Raw genomic sequence first — 26,292 nt, 5'->3', positions numbered from 1 at the left:
ATACTCATTTGACTTCACGTAGCATCATTTGTTGAACAGGTTTTTGTCTTTGGAGATGCTGAACTAAATCAAGAGGGTCTCCACTGAAGTTAAAACCAGAGCAGAACTATGAAAGCCAGAAGAAGGCAGGTTATGCCCCTCAAACCGACAATATACACCAGCTCATCTATAATAGGTAGGACATGACAAACTAGGCAAAACCTTCACAACAGTCATAGTCCCTCTCACATATGTGTACATGGGTATGACACAGCTTGGTCACCCCGGCATCCCTAAAAAAATAACGCAGTGTATAAACTATGCCACTGTGAACTAGAAGTATTGGTGCTATATCTGTAGGAAAGTGGGAGAGCAGTCAGAGCTGCAGTGTGGGACATGCAGTGCAGGTCTGCAACAGTCGTAACATCTAAGGGACTGTTGCCATTTGCAAGAGGAAACTGCTGACTCCTTCTTATGCAGGTAAAGTCATCTCTTCTCTGTCCCACACATCCCAAAATACATTAACTTTAGCTGAAGAACTAAACACTGATCAAGTGGCCCAGAAGATACTTCCTGTTTCACTGATAATGGTAGGGAAAATAGCTGAGGCTGTTGATAGTCTCTGCAAGAGTGTTTCAAAGGAAGTGAAGCCTCACTAATACCCCTTTTTTTATCACCTCCTGACAGCCTCACTCGTGGGGAAATAGCCACAAATGGTTTTGAACTAGTCTTCCAACAGGGTAGTTTTCATGCCATGATGAACAAATAATTATACCACAGTACACCTTTGTGTAACACTCCTGTCTTCACCTACATGTGGGATTTCACCACTGTTTTCCTGAGAAGCTACAAAATTCAGTTAGCCACTGGATAAAATAAATATTGGAGCTTGGCTCAAAAGTGGTACATAACTATTAGTGTTGTGATATTTACAGAGGATCATTTCTCAAGTTTTTACTTACCATTCAGCCTTTTATCAGACAAATTCTTGCTGAAAAGTCCGTGAGAAATGAGAGTATAAAAAGTAACGTCCTGCTTTGTTCTTAAAGAGGTTCATGTTCTGTTCTTTTGCCTGCAAATGGAGAAGAGAAAATTTTTCATGTGAATTTCAAACGCTTTCTGCTCTGGCCAAGTTTCATTCTGAACAAGCAGGACAGTATGGTACATGATCTCAGTGGAAGAACTTCCTAAGCTGTTTGCTCCATTCGCTGGCAGCCGGGCAGGACTGCCCAGTTAGGCAATCCCTACTCTGCTTTAGCCAATTTCCTTCTGTACTCTTCCATCATCACTCCATGGCTGCCTTCAGCACATAAGACCATTGCCTAATCGAACCTACTCACCCTGAGGCTAGGCATTTTGAGGCCTTTTCTTCATGTTTGATTTCCCTCTTTTCTTTCTGAGTGATTTGAGCACTCCCTCCTCTTGGCTGATCTGAAGATAAGGTGGGGGGGCAGCAGGGGGGGAGGGGCGTGGTTCAGGTTTGGTGAAGTCCAACCACACACAGAGCAGCACAGTTTGGTATCTGTCTTAAAGTAGGCGGGAATGGGAATACAGGTCAAGTGGGTGACAGCTGGAGAGGAATAGTGATCTAGAAGATTGCTGCAGAGGCAGAAAAGGGTAAGCCTATATATTTTTTGTTTGTTTCAAAATTTTTTTCTGCTAAGCCACCAAGTATAATTCCTGGTCTGTGCTTCCCTTTCTGTCACTTCTCCATAATTCTTAGCATTTCAGTTGGGCTGCTGTCTCTCGGCTGCTTCCTCTTTTCCTGCTTTCCTATATTTCATTGTTTGCCCTTCTTCCTCTTCAAGTGCTTTTACAACAGAGTGAGGAGGATGTGGAAACCCAGTTACAATATGACACACAAAGTGCAGTGTCACAACTGTGCTCTTCAGTTTCATCTCCGGGAGCACGCAGAAGCAGGTCAGGGTGAAGAGACAGGACGGGGGAGCTAAGGAAAAGAAGGGAGAGATTTATAAATAGGGAAGAGAAATGACAGAAAGTCACAAGATTTCTAGCTCAGGAACTTGGGATAATGGCTTTCCCCATAGTTTATGATAATCCTTAAGTGAACCATCACTGTGTCCTCGAATGCAAAGAAGAGATGGTGGTCTGTGCCAGTCTAAGGGTCTCCCATAATACCGCTGCCACAGAGAAGATATAATCCTGACATGTTTCTGAACTTGCCTGTAGAGACATGAAAGCTGAGCAGACCTCTAGGCCTGTATTGTGCACAGCTCATAGCACTGTCCTTTCAACAACAACAACAACAAAACAAAATAAACTTATAAAATCTCAAAGGAAAAATTATTCTTAGTGCCCATGTCTGTGTGTGAGGTAAACTTTTGGAAGATGCCATATATGCAAATGAGGAGGTGCTGTAGCTTTCTTGAGGTATCAGGCAGCTGGGAAGACTTGATCCCATGGACTTTGCTCCAACTACTTCCTAGGGCACTCATTAATTAGAGGTGCTGTGCTTCTTCTCTCATCTCTTCTTTTTCTTCTCTTCTCTTCTCTTCTCTTCTCTTCTCTTCTCTTCTCTTCTCTTCTCTTCTCTTCTCTTTCTTATCTTATCTCATCTTATCTTTTTGCCTGGGGTCTCTTAGAAGCCTTTCAACCTGATTGATATAAATTTACATCATAGCAACTGGTGTAGGACTTGCTCCAAACTTCTAGGGGATGACAGATGCTAAGGCGATAAACAACTGTGGGTCGGGAGGAAATGGGTAATATGTCCAGGCTGCTCTGTGTGCTTGTGGAAGGAGTTAGAGGAACAGTAGATAGGGGTTTCCTGTTAAGCCAGACAAGGGGGAAGCTGTGATGTTTCTCAGCTGTGGCTGTGATTGGACTCAAGTTCAACAACATTCTTAGTGTGGGTTTGATGTTTCTCCACCCCCCATGAGAAGCTCAGGTTGTCTTAAAAACCTGAATACCGATAAAAGTCAAGGAGACTTAAGCTCCCAGATAATTTAGTTACTTCAGAATTGCGCTCCACTGCTGCACAGTTGCTGCACTGCAGTCTGTGAAGTGCTGCAGTGGAACAAGGGTTTGATAGTCTCCGTCTGTTGGAGATTGGGAAGCAATACCTGAACCAGCTCTGAGCTTTGAAATCAGAATAAGTCAATACATGTCCTTTTTGTTAACTGCTTCTCCACTGATCAACATACAGATTATGGCAAACAGAGTTCGTGAGGAGCTATGCATGAGCATGCTAAACAGAGGGTGGTCCTGATTTTCAGAGGTGACTGGATGCCCAGAATTCAGCTATGGAGCTTGAGACAGCGATCTGATTTCTCAGTGTTACTGTTTTCCAGGGTGATCTGTTTTCTGATAATCTAGTTTCATTAGTGTTGGAGAGCCCTAAAACATTACTTGCTTCTATAAAAATCTTTTGTTGATGGACAGATATTAAAATAATTGGTAGGCATATCAAAATAAGTGGAAGAGTTTAGAGAAAGTCAAGCAGTATTTGAATGCTGGTTAAACCACGTTAGATTATTCTGTTCTATACCTCAGCCAGAAATGAAGGCCTTGGTGGAAGAATGTTTGTGGTCTGAGTTTATGCAGGTTTCCTCTGTTCATAACAGTCAGTTTTGGGCTACTTACGACAATTTAGGTGAGAGCGGTGCTATTGAAGACCATTTAATTCAACAACTATTATTCTGAAAGCCTTTTCCCTTGAAGCTCTGCCAGCAACATGTTAGCTTGGATGCTTTGTTGATCTATCCACGTTAAGAAAACGGTTGCGTTTTGATGTAAGATAGTGATACTCAGCATGGTGATTGTGACTGTTTAAAGATTGTTATCTTGACTGTATTTCCAGTGAGTTTCAAATTTGAGATTACTCGTTCAAGAGAGTGGTAAAATAATTTTAAAACACCCTTTTACATTCACCAGCCTTAAGCATTGCTGAATATTTGTTCAGAGTTTGAGGAAGCCGTGCCTGAGTGGATTGCTATATTGGCCTTTCTCTTCTGGAGGCATGATGATACCTGCACCAGAAAGCCAACTAAACCTCAGCTTAGAGTTCCATTCTGCAGCACAGTTCCTGCCTGATTTTGGAGATACCCTTCAGGACAGGAATAGGGGCTCCTGAATGCAGTAGTTTCAAATCACAGCTGAGGTGGGCTTACAGCGCAGAGCTACAAAGTTCAGCTAGGAAGCTTCAGCCTGAACTTCCGTCCTATTTTTCTCCACTTCTTTTCTGAGAAACTGGGGTTTTGTTAATAATCTGTCCTTCTTTTTGAATCAGCTGTTGCAGAAAGCTGGTTAAATCTAGGGTTTTCTCTTAGCATTGTGTTCAAAGACCCAAGGAAACAGTATACGAGTTTGCAGTTGTTGGATGCTTCACAGAAGAGGCATCCGATGTCAGGGATGACTTCTCATAGTGCTAATATGGTTAAGGTTGGATTCTGTCCAGGGAAGGGAAGGAGGGCTGTTTTTTCCTGAGGTAAAAGCAAGGAAAGAGCAGGCACAAAAAATAGCCAAGGAAGTGAGGAAAGACAAGAAGCCTTCTAAAAATAACTGAACTGAGTTTGCGGACTTTCAGAATGATCCAAATCTCTGAGTGTCTGAGAGTCTCCCAGCATCATTTGGGATTTCTTGCTGTTTCAGCCCAGAGGACTGATTGCCTGAAGGGGACTCCAGGGCCCTATAGCAAAGCATTGGCTTCAATACATGGTGTGAAAGAATTAGTTTTGTCCTGACATTTTTCTCCTCAGGGGCCATCTTGTATGTGTATATTCAAAGAATTTCTTTAGGATCTGTGTAGAACCATTTATGCCTCTTCCCCAGAAGATGTAGATTAGGATTTCCTTTCACTGGACTGTTGAGCACACTGTAATCAGGTAAACAGCAGTTTACATTGCAAAACCTTCTAGCAATATTTCTACAGCTCCAAAAGAAAAAAAAAAACTTCAGTAGCTTTGAATGGACACTTCTAGAAGAATAACTGAGCACTCAGGATTATCAGATCTAAAGCAGGCTACCTCAGGATTACCTTCTTTGCACAGTTCTGAGAGATCATCTACTTTATCACTCATGAAGTGATGACTGCGTTTGATCTGCTTTAGTCTAAAATAACCTTTCAGTATCCCTATGGGTTTTTTTCCCCTGTCTGGTGAGGGGTCACAGAGGACTCTACTCTGCAATTTTTTTCTGAGCTGGCAAGGTAATAAAATCATCATGAAGTGCTGAAATGGGTAGGTTCCTCTCGATTTCATCCTCCAACCTCTTCTTGAAAGAGGAGACTGACAGTGCACAGCCTTGGCACAGCACCCATAGGCACATCCCCAAACCTAAACACAGCTTCTTGGTGTAATTTTAGACCTACTGACCCTCTGACAGCTGGGGAACTATGGACACTTGTGTAAAATAGCGCTCGAGACATCATCATGGTAGCTAAACTGTCCCTGGTAAAAGTCCCCATGTTTGTCTTGCTGACAGCACATTAAATGTCCACATTGGTGGACTTACCAGGGCCTGATCCTGAGCCACAGTAATTCTGTGCCACTCCAGGGACAAAATTAAAGGTGTGTAAGCATCTCACTGAGCTGAAGCATGAAAAGGGGAAGGTTTGCAAGAACAAACTTTGCATTCAGAGCAAGGCAAATTTAGGTGCTCTGAAGCAGTATACAAAAGAGTTCATCTCCCTGCCTGTCCTTCTGCCCCCCACGCACCATGCTGGCCGCACAGCAAGCCTGGGAGCTGTGTCCTTCCCTTCCTACCACAGACCCAAGGAAACAGCCTTGCTCCCAAGTGGTAGCTTTCTTCTGCAGGGTAACAACTGCTCTCTTCAGCTGGTACAGGCCTCAGCAATACACTCTGTATGTGTTCACATTTCACAAGGTTTTCTCTTGGTCAAGCAAGCTTAAAATTCCCCCTCTAACTATCATTCACATCACTTGTACATAACTGGTCACCTTAAATGTGTAACTGTGCTTTATTTTTATTTCTGCATTTCTCAAGCCCTTTGCTTTGGCTAGCGATCCCCACAGTAGCCCCCGGGTTCGCAGCAGGGTAAGGACAACTTCCAGCCACAACAGCATGGCTTCTTGCAAGAGTTTGCCTGTCTCTCCCATCTGTGAGGAGCTTCTTTGGTTTCCCTGTTAAATCTCAATAAAGTCATTCCTCTTCTCCAAAACAGTAATCTTTGCAGGTGTACCGTCTTTTCACATTCTCCCAGGCTGCCATGTGCGACTGCCATTAGCTGGAACTTTGTTGCTTTAGTTGAGGGCAGGTTAACACCCATGAATTTCACCAAAGCATGCTTTGTGGAAGGATGAGAGAAGGGGGATGCCTTATAAATGTTAGATTATCATATGAATGAGCCTCTGCTTCTCTTGGATAACTGTTGCTCTGTGGAGAAAAGCATAAGCTGCAACATTTGTGCCTATAGTGTTTCTGGAGAACGCAGCTTGGCTGTGCAGCCAGACTCAGCACATAAGCATGTGTATCCACACAGATATGTCTGTGTCAGCTGGGCATGTTTTCATATATGTTAGTGTTTCTATCTCACTGTTGTGTACCGTTACCTGAGGTTACTTTGCTTTTTAAAAGTTTTGTGCTAAATGCCCTTTTGCTACTTGTTCATCCTTCAATGCCTACATTTAAAAAGTCTGATGGAGGCAGAAGAGACAAAGACATTGAGGATGAGAAGCTCTGTTCTTGCAATCATTTGTCAGCAAACCTATCCCTGCAGTTTAAAAACCTTCTCAGCTTACTTCTCAAAACAGAAAAGTGTCGATAAAGTCCGTTACCAGCAAGCCTGCAGCCATTCCCTTAGCTTCTCCATCATGCAGCCAGTAAAAGACGCAGAGCACTTCGTATAGAGGAAGCATGGGTTACACATACATGTGGAACTTGAGAATTAGGTTTGGCATGGCCTTTCTTGATAATGCTCTTTCTCTCACCTTTAAAACTTAGTTTCACTGGTAATTCTGATGATGAACATCAAGCAGCCAGGTAGTTCACAGCCCTTTGGAAAAACAACTTGAATGCAGTACAAAATGTGCCAGCGAGTAGCACAACAAAGACAATAAATATGAACTAGATCAGCCCCTTGGCTTGGTTACAGATTGTTTCCTGCTGAAACACAAATTCAGAAAGATACATGAAAAGCTCCAAGCTTCAAATGTGTAAGTAGGTTTCAGGGGCATTACTTGAATCAGTCTTTAACCTTTCCATCTTTACTGGTGCATTAAAGGGTTCCCATAGGTAACTAATGGGAGGTTACTGGGAGTCTGCACCATGGAGCAAAAGTCACTTTTTGTACCTAGCGAGGACATACTTCGTTGGTTGTTTTGTTCACTTGTTTGCAAACCCTACAACTCGATCTCATTGCAGCCCCTGGAAAACAGTGTTGGTGTGTTTTGCAGTGCAGTGCGCGCAGCTCCCCGCTCAAAGCAGGTCAGTGCATGCCAGCACGCTGGGCACATCCCCGTGGGCAGCAGCGGGGCGCCCAGCACCGAGAGGAAATGGCAGACGCAGGCGATGACATGGGTGGAGTTCTTCACACTGGTTGTCCCGTGGGAGATAGCTTATCTGGGGACGCCTGTGTTTCTGGAATAATATACATTTGATTGAAAGCCAAAATTAGAGTAGGGAAGAAATTGGCTGCCAAGGGCTGATTGGCGCTTGGAGTCAAAGGAGGGGCAGCACAGACCCCGCAGGGAGGTTCTCCTTATCCGTCGGCACCAGTCTGCTCTACCTGCAGGTGTGCCCCAGAGGTTCCTGCTACTACTCTTCTTCCTGTATTTTTGTTGCCCTTTAATAAGCCATCTGAGAGCCTCTTATTAAGAAGCCTTCATTTTTATCTGTTGCCCCCTCTTCACCATTGCATCCTGTGGTAAAGACTTCAGCTCTCTCAAGCAAAACAATAGGGTGCCAGCACTGCGCCGCTGAGCTGCTTCGCTGGCCTCCTGTGCTTGCTGCCTGCGGTGCTAGTGGTCTCTCTGTCCTGTGACACAGTGAATGCTGGGTCCTGTTTTAACAGAAGCCCAACATAACAGCTTGTGCAACATGGGCTGCATACAGCCTCTTTTATTTACTGATGTGTTTCCTTTTGTCCATAGCAATTAAGCTGTATTGTAGGCTTCTTTTAGGCAGTTCTGAGCTGCCTCTAACTTTCAGCATTTTACACGTGCAGACATCCCAAATGCTTGATTAGCTGGGAATTGCAGTGCTATATCTGTAGAGAGGAGAGGGCAAACCAGTCATTTTCAAGAGCACTTGGATGCATCTGCTTTTTCTATAGCTAACTAACTAGTTAGTTTAAATCAGTTCCACCTATGTTGTGTTGCATCTTCTGAATTTTACTGAAGAAGGGCTGAGGCCGTTGCATAACTAATTATGGTTGCTCTGCCCAGACCTTTTGTTAGCCTCTTTTACACCTACATGATTCTTCATGTCGCTTCAGAAGCTCATAAAGGGAAGATAATGTTAATGGAAGCATAATTTAAGTTAAAGAATTGATCTTTGTTGTTGTTGAGCCTAGCCAGTGAATACTGATTCCTTAAATATTCTGTGGACTTGCTTTTGTGCCTCACATTTTTGAGAATGGCATCCTCCACCCACAGGGATCTTACACAGTGAGAACAGAGCTGATGCCACAGTAAATGACCATGATGTAAAAATAAAAGGGGGGAGGTCTGGATTTGAGATCATAGCCAAGTACTGGAGTTTGGTACACTGTAACAAAACAGAATAGCTGTTATGTCTTACAGAAGAACTAACAGGTGGAATTGCTGGCATTATTCTGGTTTTTGGTTTTTGCACCTATGTAAATAGAAAGAGATCCTGGCTGCTTTTGTTGATACATGTTGGCATGCTGAGGTGATCTTTTTGGCCTGATAGGCTCTTTTGATCATACTCTGCCTTTTTAGCAACACTTACTATGGTTTGTTAGGAAGGATGGTGTTAAAGTTTTTCTCCTCCTCACCATAACAGTGCTAATCCACTGTTTAAATTAGCCAGGTATTGTTGCAGCTTCATCTGTCTGCTGTTTGAATAGTTACGGTGCCTTCATGAAAAGCTCTTGTTGGACTTCAAAGCTACCATTTAAACACCAACTAACTTTAACAAAATACTTCTGTCTTATCTTGGAATAAAAAATGAGCCATTCAAACAAAAAATTACATGCACCCAAATTATTTGAAGCAACTAGAAGAGAGATCTTTGCTGTTGGCTACAAAGTATGAGCATGGACCAAAAATCAGATCATCATGGTTATTTCAAAGAAAGGCTAAAGGATAACTTCTTAAAGGCAGTTACATGCCACAGTTAAGTATCTACTGGGGTAAAAATGCTTAAATCCCATTAAAAATCAAAGGGAGTTAGGGAACTCCATTGTTAAAATGCCCCAGAAATAAGCTTCAGTGTGACTTATCTTTCTCTGTTACTCTCTAAATTCTTTTGACAGACAGGTCTTACACTTTCTTCTTCTTTAAAAATCCTGCCAGAGAAGAATATGACTTGGGATGTGAATGCCCCCTTCCAAATGGGATTTTGGCCCAGGTACTTAAACCTGTGCCAGTGTCAAAGTCTCACAAAACTGAAAGGGTTTTACATCTGGGAGGGAGTCCCATAGCTATGAGAGAAGGTAAACTGGGAATAGGTTGAAAAAAAAAGACTGATTCTTCACATGCATTTTTTTCCAGCTGCCTATTTGTCCGTCCTTTAAAAGCTACCCTCCACATCCTCTTTCCAAGGAGGTCTCTTTGGTTTCTCCTTTCTCCGCACTGCTGACTCTTTCACTCATTGCAGAACACCTCCCTTCCTTCTCCACGTTGCTCAGCTCTTTCCAGGGAAGAGCAACTGCGTGTCCTCACCCTCCATCCTGCCTTCCCGACTGTCCCAGTCTGAGTGGCGTGCTGAGCCAGCTACACTGTTCTTCAGTGATAAATCATATCATCACCCCTTTCCCCTTTGACATGTCGATTCTTTTTTTTTTTTTCCAAAGAGTTGCATAAACTACCTTTAACCATAGAATACAGGACAGTCTTTGTAACATAAATTTCAAATGCTCTTCAGAAAATCCTGAGTGAAGCTCCCAGTAAACATCAGAGAGCACAAAAGACCCACCCAGTGCCCTGCTTTTAGGTAACTTTTCTGCACTCTGGGTAGGTAGAAAGGGAGCCGGGGAGAGCTATCAGTTCAGTGACACTGATGCACTCCACATTTCTTGCACAGAAAAAAAGAGTTTGGATTAAACTCCCCTGAATTGCAATAATGTGTGCAAAGAGAATAAAATACAGAGCCTTTTAAGGTCACCTCCAACCAAACTGAAGTAAATTAATTAATGAGTAATGTCTTAATGATGTTAGAAGAGCCAATAAGAAATTATTACCATGAATTATTGTAGACCTAGTTAATGTCTGCATGTATGTGTACATAGACATGGTATTTCTACAAAGACTATATTGAGTAACTGAGAAACCTGTGCAAATCTGAGTATGATCTTGATCAGTGCATCTGAAAGGTCTGATTCCCAGGTACTTGTCACATCATCAGTGCTCCAAGAGTGATTTTCAGCACTATAGCAAGGGAGGGACAGGAACCTCTCTCACAAAAGAAAAAGAAAGCACTGTTATTTTTCTTTTCAGTCTATGTCTCCAGGAAAAAAAAAAATGTATAGCCTGCCTTCCCATTTCTCATTCAGGTTTAGTAAAGATCCTTAGTATTTCTGCTGGAGCAATTTGCCTCTCCTCTTTTGTCTCCTGCATCAGTGGGGCATTTTTCAGTAGTTTTCATTTGCGAAACAGGTTTGCAAAAGGTGCTAATTTTGAACATGAAGAGATTTTGTTCATTAATTAGACCTATAAAATCCCTGTGAGGACCCAGGGTAAGGTGGGTGACCTCACTACCTATCAGCTTTCACTAGCAAAGTGAGCTCCGCATGTGAACCGAGCCCCTGCCATGAACTGTGCTGCCGACTAGATCCGTTTGTACGGGCATCCTGGATGCTTGGCCTCATCTGCGTGGGGACATTTGTTGAGCAGCACAGCTACAGCAGTCCAGGGGCACAGCTGCAGAGAGCTTTAGTGAAGATTGACTGGATCAATATTCCTATCATTGCTTATGTCAAGTAATGAAATCCATTATTACTTGTATCAAGTGTGCCCCATGGCACGTAAATTTGCATGTGGCTACACATAATATGCAGGATATAGTGTGTTTGTGCAGCTATTTTTGTGTAGATAAATTGTGAGGACAAGCCTTAGAAATGCAAAAAAAGTATGGCGATATACACAATATATAAAATTGAACTCCCTCTTCTTCCATTGCATCAGACCAGCAGGAGTAAGAAGAAAACAATGCAATTTCACTCTTTATAACTGCAGCGGCTAGAAACAAGGATGTATAAAGAAGAGATCTCTGGCACAGAAAGAAGGCATGTTGGCAAAAAATAAATCCCAAGAGGAAGCTTGCACTCTAGGGACTTACGGTTTCCCTGGGGGTAGGAGAAGGCTGTGTTAGGTGCTCTGCTCCAGTTGACCCTTCTGAGACACTTCAGCAAAAGTTCCTCTTGACTTCAGCAGGAGTTAACCTGCAAGCGAGGGGAATACCCAAGAGAGGTTATGCATTTAGAAAACATGATAAACTTGTTGGGTTGGATGCTTTGGAAGAAAAGGGCATTTTTACAAATGGGGATTGTTCTGGGCAGGTCACAATTCTCCTGCCAGCTGCCCTGCTGCTGTTCATGCTTCATCCTAAACTGCTTGTGTTGCTTCTGTAATGATAGTTCTGTCTTCCTCCTAGGTATTTCTCTTATAGCAATAATGCCATCTTCTTTTACATTTACTGCTAGCAGCACCACAAACCACCATCCTGTTTGCCTTCTTTATTGCAGCTGCATATGGGGCAGAAGGCTTTAGGGACTTTCATGCAATAATTCCCAAATCTTTTTCCCGTAAGTATACTGCAAACTCAGCTCACTACAGACCATTTCCATCTAGTTCCTGCCTTTATGATTTTTGTTTGTGTCATTTCACTTCTCAGTAATGTACGTTTCTCTGCATATGCTACCAAAGGGCTTAAGTAGTCTGGTCTTTTTGCTTTGCTTACATGTATTTTGTCTTAACTTAACACAAAGCCTAACTCAAAAGCCACCTTCTCCAAATCCCTGGCAGACAAGGAGCCTGTAACTGTTTTGTACAAACATACATATATTAAAAATATTTTTCTAGTAATTAAGAGAAAAAAATTATGTGAAAATTATGGAAAATCTGTCATATGCTTAAGCCAAACCATTCACCATGTTGAAAACAGCAGTACCGGGTTATAGTCCACTAAATTTGCAGAATAGTGTAGATCACTTCTGTTTAGCCAGTCATACCATTTTTGTAAATCACTGGTCATTGATTTTTTTATTATTTTTTTTTCATATCTGAAATTATTCCACTTTTTTAGCATACATGTTAAAGGAAAACCTGTTCATTATGATGTGCATTTATTCTGCCTTGCATATGATTTCTACTAAAAATGCAATATTTGAAAAAATCATTAAAATGCCTAGATTGATAGACTTTATAAAAGGTGTCCAGTCAAGCACTGTTCAGAAATGTGAACACCTTTATGCTCAGCGTGTTTCCCAGTAGGATTTTGAGTCAGATACTCTCATCGGTCACATTCCTGCAACCTTCCTGGGACACCTGGAAGGTTGCAGGGTGTAGCAGAGAAGTTTGTCAAACCTTTCATTTTCAAATGAATGTCAAGGTCTTTCATTTCTCGAGGTAATTATTGCCCATAGATGTCATTGCTACACCACCACTTATGAACAGGGCTACCATGAAACTGCTGTTCCACAAAATTAAAAGAATTGGCCTTTATTTGGTGAAACAGACCCCTTGTGTACTCAGCTAGCCATTAAAATATGTGCTCCCCTTTTTGGGGTGGTGTGAGGTGAAGGAATAGGTTTTTCACCGAAGGGAAAGTAAGATTTGAGGCAATGAAATGGTCTTTTTCAGCCTAAGAACTATTTCTTTTCACAAAAATCATCAGATTAGAAACAAGGGAAATAACTTAAATACATTTTATTCTACACAAAATGTCACACAGTCCTGTTGAAAGAAAAGGAATGGATACTGGCATTAACTGATCTGAATCTTGGCCCTTTTCTGTAACATTTAGGATTGCTGTGCTCACATCAGATCAAATTTACCAACCTATGTGTTATCACCTGTAGTGAGGCTATGCCAGATTTATACCTGAAATCTTCTAGCTGCATGAAGTTGTCACCTATGGCATTATAACACAAATGACTTCTTGAATAAAGTCAAAACAGTTCTCCCGCCCACCTTTGTTGATTTGACTGCTTTTTTGGTGGTAGCTCATGGCTGTAAAGTTCCTCTCTTCTAACTCAGTGATCCTAATCCTGCTGTCCTAGAGACACCATTATTACTCCTGTAATTTCCTGTAATGCTAGTTCTTGCTCTTAAGTTCTTCCTTCCATCCTTCCCCACCCTGGTTTCTTTATCAGTGTTTGTACCCTTTGCTTTCTTATTGTCTTGCTTACCCCATAGAACTGCAAGCCAAATATTTGGATTCAGTACAACCCTCAGGATCTTCCTGCCTGGTGGAGAATGTTGCATTTCCAGCTCATTTTCGTCCACTGTCTTTGATGAGTTACTTTCACAATTGTTTCAGACAAATCCATGTAAAGTAGATTCATTTTAAGTTTCATTCCAATTAGCCTGAATTGTCAAAATGTACATTGCAACTGCAGAAGTCTCAAAATGATCTAGGAACAGACTTGTTATTTGGATTCCCAGCTCCCTGGATGCCTTGTATTTGTCTCACTGATATTCACTGTTCATTGTTCCATGTGTTACAAACTTGTCGCATTGTCCATAGAAATGTAGTCATGCTTGTAGCTTTTGTTATTTAGGCATATTATACATGCTGTTTAGAAGTAATCGTCTTTAATGTGATTGTTTCTTTGCCACCGTATTTATTCTGTAACAAAACTGAGTGGCATCCTGTATTGTTTTTTTCAGCTGGTAATATTAAAATAGAGACTCAGAGTGATGAAGAGAATGGGCGTGCCTGTGAAATGAATGGGGAAGAATGTGCGGAGGATTTACGAATGCTTGATACCTCGGGAGAGAAAATGAATGGCTCACACAATGGCCCAGGCAGCAAGGCTATGTCAGGAGTTGGAGGCATTCGACTTCCTAACGGAAAGCTAAAATGTGATATCTGTGGGATAATTTGCATCGGTCCCAATGTGCTCATGGTTCACAAACGAAGCCACACTGGTAAGGCCTGCCATAGTTTTTCCTCTAGTTGACATGAATTGGCCACATATTAGGAACTAAGATATTTTCTGTATCATGTACATGTTCCTTCTTGTAAAATAATGAATCATCAGTGGGCATTTGGAACTCAGTTATTTTGTTAGACCATTTCAGACAGCACAGGAATTGAGATTTCTTCTTGATGGAGTCCATCTGTTGATCTAGAAATTCTGCAGGGTGTTTGCTTTGAAGCTACATGAAAAAATCAAGTTTTTTTAAAAAAAGTAAAGAAGTCTTGTTTAATTTCTAAGACATTTCTAAGAATTCCTGAAGAAAAACCCATTTGTGGCTAAGTCTGAAATCAACCCAGTTCTAATGTTTCCAATAATGCAACAAAGCTTATTAAGGATCAGTGACTATGAGAGTGATATTAAGGGAACTGTACTGGCAGTCTTCATAAAAAGGGGTTAATTTCATGTCAAATGTTTTATGAAGTAAAAACAGGTATTGTCACTGGTCAAGTCTGGACTAAAGGGTTTCCACTAAAACACTGAAAGAAACATGTAAAGTTGCTGTGCTCCATAGGGATGCTTTTTATTATACAGTGCTGTGAATCTTCTCGCCTCAATTTTCTAATTCTAAATAGTCTCAAAGAGTGCAAAAAATGAAGAGGTGGAAACAAATGAAGAAGTAAAGACCAGGGTGAGTCTCATCTTACCTGATATAAGCTGTCTAAATGTTAGGCTTCCAATCGAAACTTTTAAGGCCATCCATAGTCAAAGGAGAAGAACTGAACTGTACTGTTGTGCTACACAAGTTACTTTGAAAACAAAAAAATAAATAGATTTGCATTTTTGCATGAATATTCAAATGAGACAGAACTTTCAAGTATTTTTAAGGTATGAACAACCTGTCCAATGGTTAGATTCCACTGAAATAGTCATGGTAGCGAACACATACTTTCTTCCTCCGCATCCCCTCAGTCATGCTTAAATGATTTTCCCAGAACTACTAAGGAGTGAGATTAGCAAAGTGTTTTCAGAGTTTAATGGAGAGGATCCATGAAAAGACCCCGAGTGTCATCCATTCCTCCCAGTGCTAATGTCTGTCATTGTAACTGTGGCTGTTCAGGCTCTGGAAGGGTGCGATCTGTTAGCAAAACGTGGGTTAGCCACCTTCAGAAGCAGTGCTGGTGGTAGTTAGCAATGCTGTTACGTTGCCTACTTCAAAGTACTCTTCAATTCAATATGATAAATCCCTCTGTCAGGGAAGAGCAGGTAATTATCTTTATTGGAAAAACCACAACTAGTTCTCAGAAGAGAGGCTGCAGCCTACTTCCTAGATAGAATAAAATGCTTGTTGGTAAATTGTTTCCTTTTTTTTTTTTTTTTTTAATTGAATGTTAACGTAATCCTTTAAAAGTTGATAAAATGTATATGGAAAATTACTTGGACACGAAGCCTTTTAAACAGACCCATGGGCTTGAAGAGGACGCTGTGGTAGTTGAAATAAAATGTTGCAACTTCACAGGTATTTAGGAGAAGTCTTTGTTTTTGTTGAAGGAGGCTGCTCTTTTATTAAGAGCATGCTGTTGCTGCTTTGGAGGAGCTGGTTCGGGTCCCTGAGAGGGAGAGGCAGTGTTTGCACCAGGGCTGAACGGCCTGTGTGTGGACACGCCTGGTTTTAGGGAGAGCTGCCTTTGCTACTAGTGCAGCGGTTGGTACCCGACAGGCCAAGTCTCCGCAGGATGAGCTGGGCTGCCTGTTCCCTGTGACATCCCCAGGGGCTACCTCACTGGTTTCCCTGGCACTGAGCTCCAGTTGCCTGAACTCCCTGCCTGGCAAAGGGACTCATGTGCCTGCTGAGGGTGCTCAGGGCGCTACCATGCCAGGATTGTCACTCAGAGACTTCTCCACCCTTTGCAGAGCCCTCCCCTTGCCAACAAGACCCTCTTTTTAATCAGAGGATGTAGTTAAAACCTACAGTGGAAGCATCCCATGAGCAGCACTTTGCTTAGCAGGACCTCCTTCTTTTACACTTAATAAAACTAAAGGGTGTGAGGTTGCCCCCCTGAGTCCTTCCATGGAAAGAAAGCCTTTGCTTTCCCTCCCACCTTGCCCTCAGCTCCTCTCCTGAGCATCCTTTTTGAGTAAGCTCAGGTTTTTCCAGGGCTAGCAAGGGAGTGAGGCTTGGAGCTAGTAGTTTAAATTAAAGGGACGTCATTGGAAACAGTAGTGACTGCTTTTCCTTTCAGCTGTGCTGTGAAAATTAAAGTAGAAATGGGATATACTATTACAGACATTTAACTGAAGCCCATTTCAATACATGCCCAGTGAAGGAATAAGCCTCACAAATGAATTACTTTGCTGCTAATTCATGTAAAACCTGCATATGCAGTGAGGTTTCCTTAAATAAATACTTGATAAGTGAACAAAACTCTAGCGCACTAAAGTGCCAAAATAAAATGACTGCCTGACCTGATAAAAGGCATAATTACTTTTAATGAATACACCTGCCAAGTGCAGATATGCAGGGCAGCACCTGACATTTCTGCCCCCTCCTGTCTGTAAGCAGCTGTACAGCACTCGCTGCTTCCTAGCACCTTACCTGTTGCTCCTGTCTGTGGAGCGAAACCCACTCACAGATGCCCAACTCTCCTCACTCTCCTTCCCAAAGGCTTTCAGTATGTTGATTTTCTCCAGCTTGCTGCTGTCTTGCTTGGTGTTTAGGAAAAAGGAGATTTGGAAAGGAGAGAGAAACACCTCAGGGTGTAGATTGAGGCTTCTCTTGCTCAGTGTGCACATAAGTGTGTTCATGTGTGCCTGTAGATATATATTTATGTATGTGTGCTTATATATGTGTGTCTAGGTATACATATTCCCTCCTGATATATACACTCCCTTAACTTAAGCCACCATTTAGTTCACTTAAGTCTGTTAGCTGGGTCTGAATGTCTCAAATTTATTTAGAAAACTAATGTCCATTGAAGAATGAGCATTTAAAAAAAGAGAAGAAAGCTATGCATGTCTCTGCATATTAGGTGATGTTGTCATTATATTGTTTAAGAAATGAGAAAGATTTCAATTAAGATGACGAATATTCTTCACTAAGTAGTCGGGGGCTCATGCTCCCACTAAGGCTTGTGAATCACTGCAGTGGTAGTGGACTCAGTTCAGGGGTCCCATTGCACTTTTCTCTCCTGGGCCCACATTCGTCCATAGCTACACACCATGTAGCGCAATCCACCCAGGATAGACGTGTGCTGTTCAGAACTGGCTAGACAATAACACACAAAGCTGACTGTATAAACAAAAGATGCATTATGCGTTTTTTCTTTCAGTCCTGTCCACGCCCAGTAACCTTCCATCAGCGACCATCTCCATCCTAGCAGGGCTGGGAGCTTTGCTGGGCTCACAGGGCAGGTCTTCCCCACCTGGGTAGTTGCAGCATGGATGACCAATGGCCCGCCAAGCTACACATAGTTGCAGGGTCTTATCACCACCAAAAGACCTTGTACTTTCCCTTGTACAGCAAAGTGAATGCAGGTTCCCTTTACATTTGATCCCAGTTTTGTAGAAATATTTTATGTGCAGTAGTCTCATTTGAAATGCTCCATCTGTCTGTCTTCCTGGTGCAAGATTTCACCCTGTAATTGTGAGAGCTGTAGGCTGGAGATACATTTCATTCTTGCTTTGCTTTACATTTCATTCCTGAAGTACTTTTACGATCTTCATTTTCTCCTTTTAACACTCCTCTGAGTAAAAATAACAGAAATGAATGCTAGAAAAGCTGTTTAGTAAGAATTAACCATTTCTTCTAAATTTGTGTCCCCCATGACAAACTTCTTCATTACTGTTTCAGTCCATTTCTCAAAAATACCTTCCACGCTGAGTAACTGCCCCAGAGATTAAGAGGTAAAGCAGACAGGCTCTTAGCCGTTTTCTTTTTCCCCTAGCAACTACTGTGCATGGCATATGAAGTATATTGCAAAATCCTGTAAGGCTAATGCTGGCATTTTTGTGGGTCACCCCAGCTGAACCTGTTGCGGATACAGGTTAGATGAAAACAGCTACCTGATGGACAAAGAAAATGAGTTCATACGGCTTGACAGGGACTATGCTGACCTGATTGAAGCCATTTGACCAATGAAAATCCCTTGACATAAAGCAGATTCATTTTACTGTTTGCTGAATGCTAAAGTTGCCAGCCCTAACGGTAGAATTTGCACATTTTTGGGTTGGGACTGCGCTGCTGATTTTCAACTGTTCTACTGCATTACCCAAAAGTAAAAAATTATCATACTGCTCATATATGCACACATATGGACATACAAGTTGGTCCTTAGATGTGCAAAATAATACATGATGGTTACGTGAGAGAGGAGAAAGAAATTGTTTAACTTGCTTTTATTTTTTTTATATTTTAACTTCAGCATTGAGATTTTAAATTTAACATTATTGTTACATAAAGAAAATTGAAACTAAGAACAGGTCATCTCTGGGCTGTTTTTAATATTGTCAATGCATTATAATTACTATAGCAGATTGTATTTATGCTTAAGAGAAACAAAATTCAGCAAATGAGTTTCAAGGGCTGCTTTGACTTAGTTGAGGGCTACGGAGAAGCGGGCATGCAGGGGTGGTTCCTGCTGATGGAGTGCTCTCATGTATAAATATACCTTTACTCCTATCTGGTACAACTGAAAACATATCTCCCACTGATTTAAGAAAAGGCCTCATCTATCTTAAATTTCAAAAAAACAGCTAAGTGAATAAAGAGGCATATTGATTTGAAACAGCATTAAAAAGCAAACAACTGCCATATTAATTTTTGCAAAGGCTAGTTGCTTGGCTTCCTTGATAACAGCACCAGTTTAGATGAATCAAGGCTGTGTCTCTTCAAGTTTTTCCCTGTGTCCATCCAAAGTGTAGACCAGCAGAGCCCGTTTGTGCAGCTCCTCTCTCATACCTTACCTAGAGAAGGGCTGGGACTTCAGCATGGAAGTACAGGGCTTCCTTTGCACTGTCTTAACTTATGTGATTTTACTCTCTCTTTTTCTCTTTCTTTCTCTGTCTCTTTCCTGATTTGGCTGCTTAGGGACGGACAGGTAATGGAGAAGAAATTGAAAGGGAAAATACAGGGAAAATGTAAATGAAAAGAAGTTATTATAACTGTTATAATGAAGTGCCTTTCATTTAAATATAAGAATGTAACGCTGAAATGAACTTGTGATCCTGAAATGCATTTTTAATGAGTTTCCTTTTTATTTTGCTGCTTCAGTGGCATATTTTAAAGACCCTTTGAAAAAAGCCACATTAAAAACCCCACCAAATGCCACAACATGCAAAATTGGATATTGGTTTATTCCAAAACTGCTGATCAGGAAGAGTGGCTCTTCAACACAAAATGTTGCAGTCACTTTATTTAAATGAGTTTGAATTTGCATTGTGATGTGCCATTCTGATTTAGAAAAAAAAAATTAGATTTTCAGATCAAATTGACCCAGCCAGTGAAGCATTAAGAAACTGGCAGGTTTAGTCTGAAAGCCTCATGTTATATCAAACCTGCAGCCGGTGGAAGTCACAGAGCAGCAGTGAGAAAACAACTTTCTCACTGAAATATTTCTCTTGTTACCACGTAAGTTTTTTTGTTCTCATATATTTCCTCCTTCTCCCCATAGGAGAACGCCCTTTCCAGTGCAATCAGTGTGGAGCCTCCTTTACACAGAAGGGCAACCTTCTGCGCCACATAAAGTTGCACTCGGGTGAAAAGCCCTTCAAGTGTCACCTGTGTAACTACGCCTGCCGTCGCAGGGATGCCCTGACAGGACACCTGAGGACTCACTCAGGTAAGTGAAGGTGTGGAACCATCCAGGGGCACTCATCACTGCATCCAATGAGGAGATGGTGGGGGCGTTTGTGGCCACCAAGCCTGAGAGGTCTTCTCACCCTGGGGAGGCGAGTAGCCCCATGTTAGGGTTAACCAAGCTGTGAGCTGGCCGTAGTGTTTTAGCAGCAAAGAAATGACTAAACACATCTCATGCTTATGATCCTTCACCAGAACTGTTTTTACCCATACTTCTTGACTGACCAAAAGTTTCTGTATTAGGGTTTCACCTTACAAGTCCCATGTGAGTAATCCATTTCATGGAACTACGAATGTCAAATAAAGCTGATGAATGTTTTAGGGTTTGTATGGCATTTATCTGCATCTAGAGATAATATAAAGGTCTGAACACAGTAGGTTTTAAGTCACAAAGTCTCACAAACCTCCAGCCTGGTAGTCATTCTTAACCTAAGGAGCGAATACCACCTACAGCATTTAGCAGCAGTTATTTGTTGTACCTTGTTATTACAAGTACTTTGAAAGAGAAAGGGTGGGGAAGAAGAAGAGGGTGGGAGAGAGAAAGATCATAATCTTCCAAAAAAGAGGACTCTGCTAGAGTTTTTCAGTATTGTGTCTCAACAGTAATGTGGAGATCTGAACAAATATTTTTGAATAGCTGCACTTTTTCATTACCATGAAACTCTCATTGTTTGACAGAAGCCATGGTCACATACCTTCTGTGAAGCAAAACCACTTTAACACCTTTAAACTGCCTTTAAAAGCAGAGTCTTGTCTCATCTAGTTTCCCAAGCTAAGCTGGAAATGCAAATTGTTGTTTGGATAGTAGACCTCCAAAACGCATTGCCAGAACCAACACTGTTAACTTTACTTGTGAAAGTTGGCTTTGGGACCAAGTTCTGGAAGGGGAATTCTTGCAGTGACGTTTTTGTATTGCACAAAATGAAAGAAATTCTTCTCTAACGCATACATTATATAATAACATTCCTAGTGTTGGTCCCAGATGTCCAAAATAGTTTCAGCTTCTCCTGTTCAGTCCTGGCCTGACTCAGGAAAGCACATCTCTCAAATACTATTTAGCCTCCCTCCTCCTTGCTGTTACTGATTTTCATGGCTGCACAGTTTAAAACATAATTTTTCATATATACATGAAATTATACCTAGACATTTGTCAAACTCTGAGGATTCCACAGATAAAGAGACAATGCCTAAACTATAGACTCTGATTAATTCCTGTAATTGGCAAATTGACATCAGTACATCATAAACAAGTTGGATGTCTGAGTCTCATTTTCACCTGAAAATTTGTAAATAAAAACAAAAGTTAAGCTGTGTAACCATCTAAAATTCTGAAATCACATATAAGGTGACAGTCTCGTCACACTAAGATAGAAAATTCAGGTCCAGCAGTCAATGAAACTGTATAGTTACTGCAAAATTCCTAGAACTACATCTGGATTGGTGTAACAGAAAAAAATGTTGTCATGCCATTTCTCTTGAATTTCCAGAAACAGAAAACATGAAATCTACCATCGTCTTGTAAGGGTTGAGCTGGTTCTGGCTACATCAGAACTCACATCCAGTCGTGGGCAGGTGTCTGTCTGTACCTACACCACCAGTTCCCCCATTGGCAGTCTCTGTAGGAGCTAGGCACTAAATCAGCTACGCTCAGACCTTGGAAGGTGTTTCAGTTTCTAACTATGTAGATGCTGTTTTTGAAGATTTAATGTCGCAGTCCTTATCTGATGTGAATAATCTGAAATCAGCTTGCAGCACCCACAGAATAGGCCTGTAGATGTAAAGATATACAACTTGTTTTCCATTAGGTTTTTTTTCCTTCTTCTTCTTAAATTCACAAAATCTTTCTTCAGTTCACCACAGCATGAGTTTGTTTTTGGGGTGGTCTTTTTTTCCTGTTATTCTTACCATTATTAATATGCTGTTTAATATCTCATCTGAATCTCTCAAGTAATTCTGTTTTTTCCAGTTGGGAAACCCCATAAGTGTGGATACTGTGGTCGCAGCTATAAGCAGCGCAGCTCTTTGGAAGAACATAAAGAACGCTGTCATAACTACCTGCAAGCCATGAATATCCCAAGCAGCCTTTATTCAGGTAATAAACATGTCCATTTGGGGACTGACGCTGTCTTGTCACTTACGCAGAAAAAGAAGTGCAGAAGGAACAGTAGTACCATTTTTGGCATTTTTTGCATTGCGGAGGCACACACCCCCCATATGTTTGATATTGCATTGGCTGTTGTTTTGTTTAGCTCAAAGAAAAAGCTCAGGCATATAGCAAAACACTTGCAAGAGCTGGGAAATTTCTGTTCACCATCTCAAGGCAGTATGGGCAGTATGACTACATCATCTCAACACCTTTCCCTTTTGTTTGAAGTCTTGTATCACAGTACTCTTGTGGATTCTTAATGAAGACTTAATACCAGTATTCTAGGTAGAGTAGCACTGCACATCTCCTGCCCTTCCCACGCACAGCTTAAGGGGTTTACTTGACCATTGGGACCAACTCATCTAACCAGGGTGAGCCATCTGTCTTTGATCTCACTCTTCCAAGCAAGAGGACATGAAGCCAGAGGCATTTGATTTAGCCAGTTTGACTGAGACAGCCCAAAAAGGATAATAATTTGTTTACATTGACCATCTCAGCCTCCTCTTTAGAAGAACACTGGGGGGGGGGGGGGGGGGGGGGGGGCGGGGGGGGGGAGCTGTTGTGCTTCCCTGAGAGACCAGTGCTATGATGAAGGTAAAACCCAGTTTCTTGGAGAACATAAAATCTAAACCTATACCCAGAAAGAGAGCAAGCAGCTATTGGGGTTTGGATATTTATTTTTTTAACAAAGATCCTAAAGATCTGCATGGTATTGATCACAGTAAATAACCATAAAAAATCCCTTGGATGTGTAGTTTTAGATAGAGAATATGAGATCCAGTTTCTGTGGTGGAGTTTAAGCCCATCCAGTAAGTTGCATTTCTGGCATACCTTTTTGATCCTGTCAGTATATGTTATTTAGTTTGTCAAATGACGAAAATGGAAGGTTCTCTCTGACCTATTTGCAATGATGCCTCATTTAATAGTTTATATCTGGACAGAACCTGAATATGTTTTTACATGCTATCAAATAATGTAAAGTATATGCACATAATGATGGCAGTGAATACAGCTGAGATGCTTCTGGCAGACAGCATGTTAGAGCAGCGCCCCTTCTAATTTTATTGAGGGGTTGGAGAATGTATAAATAGAAAAGCTGAATGTAATATACAGTAGGCAGCAATACTTACTCCTCAAAGAGGTGATAGGATTTAGAAGCAAATATTCAGTCTCGCCTGGGTTTTGAATTTTCAGTATCAGGTACATGGATTTGAATGCCTGCACACAGAATGTGAAAATCTGTGTGAATGAGTAGCTGAAGTACTACTAAAGTCTTAGTAAGCAAAATGTCCAGGTGAAACTGGTGTCATGAATCCTAAACCTTAATAGACTATACAATTTTAGAGGCGGACCTTTGTTTGTAGCAGATCATGACAGGAGAGTTTACACTAGCTTAGGACTGAATATCTAGTATCTCAGTGGATGAAAACTTGGGGAATTCATGAATGCTTTGGAAGGATTACTTCTTCCTTGCATATAATTACTTCTTCGTTGCATATACTGAAAGTATCATATAAATGATATCATAAAAGTGCTTTCTCAAATTAGGAAAAAAATTAGAGGATTAACTTTGGGGTTTAGACCTTATATTCAGCTAAATGCTTCACTCTTAAAAAAATTAAGTACTCAGTTAATAAATCAATTCTTTATGTTTCTAAAAAACACTTTCCTGCATTTTTCCTAGTATTTTGCATTCTAATCTATTCTGCTTCACTGCAAACATACCATTTTGCCATGTTTACATTATTTCCTTTATAAACTCTTACAAAAAGATGAAAATAAGCAATGAAACACTTGAGAATGAGTGGGTTGTCCTGGGATTTTTAGTGCATTCTACATTATATCTAGAAAAGCAAGTAGCTATACTACCACTGTTCTTACAGTATTTCAAGGTGTGATATGGAGCTATTAGAGCCATAATTCAGGCTTTTTTTTTTTTTTTCCCCCAGACTGAAAAAACTTGGTGTGAAAATCTGCTAGGGCATCTGATTTGACATTCTGCTACATCAGGATTGCTCTTTACTGCATTTTTTTTTTAAGTACTTTGTGCAGTATACATAGAAAAAATGTGAGTTGAAAGGACCTAAACCGATTGATGCTTTCCATCAGCTTGTAAATCTAACAAATATAATTTAAAAAGTACTTAAGTAAGGGAAAGATCCAGCAAAGAGTAGTAAAGATAGGAACAAGAGATTGTATTTATATTTTCACTTTTGTTTGCTTTCGTTAAGAGGAGATTCAGCATAAAATTAGGAACCTGCTGAATTTAATGGCAAAATTCTTATTTTAGAGGGCTAGAATCTCACTGTCCATATGAAGTTCTTGTCTTACAGATATTACTTGGTGTCTTGCATTTGAATTGAGTGGTAGTGTGCTGAAGTCTTACCAGGCCTATATAAAATAGAAGAAATAGTTTATGAAGTTTTAAAAGGGTCAATTACAATTTTTCAGTCACTTGTGGATTTTCATTTGGAAACTTTTTTTTTTTTCAGTTCACACACACCAAATTACCAAAAAATAGTTGCCAGGTTGGTAGCAAATTTCAGGATAGTTCAGTTGCAAAAGCTGGAAATCAGTACGTAATCCAATTTGCCCTTCTTTTTCATAGCAGTTTTAAAAGTTTGAAAGTTGAATACATAACTTACCCTCTGTTAAACTGATTAGAATTGGAATGTTATTACATCCTAAACAGATGAAAAATTTAATCTTTTGTTTCCCTGTTGAGTGGGCTGCTTTTAAACATTCTCTGTAATCCTCTTCCTAAAGTGGTGTCTGGAAGCCTTAGCCAGCACAAGATGCTGCGATGTGCCTGTTCAGTGATGCCTAGGTACTATCAACACCCTTTACTCTGCGCATATCTTGCATTGGTCACAATCTTTAGCATCTTTTGGGGCTGGGGCATAATTCCATGAGACTCCTTGTCACTGTCACTGCGGTATGTGCTGCTGCAGCAGGGACTGAAGAACCAGTTGTGTACTCTTCAGTTTGTATTGTGGAGTGGTGTTGTCTAGGACAATTCACCTGCTCCTTGCAGTTATCCACCAGACCTTGATTTTGCATCTTTCAGGATCAATGAAACTTGCACAATCATCCCTTTATGGCAGTGGTATATTGCCAAAATAACATTGCATAGGAACAACGTGTACTCTACTGTTGAGAAACACCCATGTACCAGAGCGCGGTGGGTTCTGTGAACCAGCAAATCCAGTGATAAAACGTATTCTTAGCATTCACAGAAGGCAAAATGTAGTGGAATGGTACACCTAATTGAAATAGCTTGCAGAATCAGTCTATAAATCATCTTTCACTTCTCCATTTAACGGCAGCTTACAAGTTCAGGAAAAATACCCATACCCTAGTAGCAGGTAAAAGTAAAATTAACCCCTTTCTCTCCTTGACAAAAAAAAGCCCTAAACCACCTGCTATGCTGTGATCTTTCTGCATATCCTTTCCTTTAGATGTTGGAAGTCAGAAATACCTTCCCGTACATCTTTCATAGTCATTGTTTTGACAGTGCATTTCCACTCATCCCTTCTGTTTCTGCAGGAAAATACCGAACTAAATGTAGTTCAATAGTCTCCCTTTCCTGGTGCCTCACAGCTAAGCTCATTTCTAATGTTGCAGTGTCTCAGCAGCAGCAGGAAATTGGAAAACAGGTTTGACTATTCAAAATCAGTGCTCCACTGTAGATGTGACTTTAGCAACTTAAATCGTCATTTAAAGCCTGAAATTGCATCAAGGAAGTATAGAAATATTCACTAGGGGGAAAAGAGGGAGTGGGGAGAAAGGTTGGTATAGCTCGCCATCTTCCACTACTGCAGTTGAGAAGTTTGTCCGTTTTTCCTGCTAAAGAAGCAGTGATCATACAGGCAGTTCCACTGGGAGAGGTGCAGAGGAACAGGGCGGGAGGTGACAGTGGGAGGGTGAAAAGATGAAATGCTTCATACCCAGTATAATGTTAGGACCTCATTTATTCACAGAAATGCAGAGTGGCGGCAGAACAAGGGTGGAGTGATTACGTTACAAGCAGTTGCCTTGCAGTTGCAATCTCATTTTTGTATCCTAAATGAG

The 26,292-nt window shown here is 41.0% G+C and overlaps 1 protein-coding gene across 14 annotated transcripts in view; it reads left to right on the top strand.

The window, feature by feature from the left end:
• The window catches only part of IKZF1 (IKAROS family zinc finger 1), a 70,046-nt gene that overhangs the window by 35,401 nt on the left and 8,353 nt on the right, over positions 1 to 26,292 (top strand). For 9 of the 14 annotated variants that reach the window (XM_037379328.1, XM_037379327.1, XM_037379325.1 and 6 more), the window contains exons 4-7: positions 11,825 to 11,884; positions 13,971 to 14,231; positions 19,891 to 20,058; positions 22,042 to 22,167. In XM_037379328.1, the coding sequence (XP_037235225.1) occupies positions 11,825 to 11,884; positions 13,971 to 14,231; positions 19,891 to 20,058; positions 22,042 to 22,167 (615 nt within the window). Of the gene's footprint in view, positions 1 to 1,492; positions 1,597 to 11,824; positions 11,885 to 13,970; positions 14,232 to 14,856; positions 14,913 to 19,890; positions 20,059 to 22,041; positions 22,168 to 26,292 lie in introns of those variants that run through there. The other 5 variants (XM_037379332.1, XM_037379330.1, XM_037379334.1 and 2 more) reach the window with 4 other exon arrangements.

Source organism: Falco rusticolus, chromosome 3 (genome assembly GCF_015220075.1).
Source record: "Falco rusticolus isolate bFalRus1 chromosome 3, bFalRus1.pri, whole genome shotgun sequence".
Lineage (NCBI taxonomy): Eukaryota > Metazoa > Chordata > Aves > Falconiformes > Falconidae > Falco > Falco rusticolus.
The sequence above is the reverse complement of the archived record's forward strand: the minus strand, read 5'-3'. Positions and strand labels throughout refer to the sequence as shown.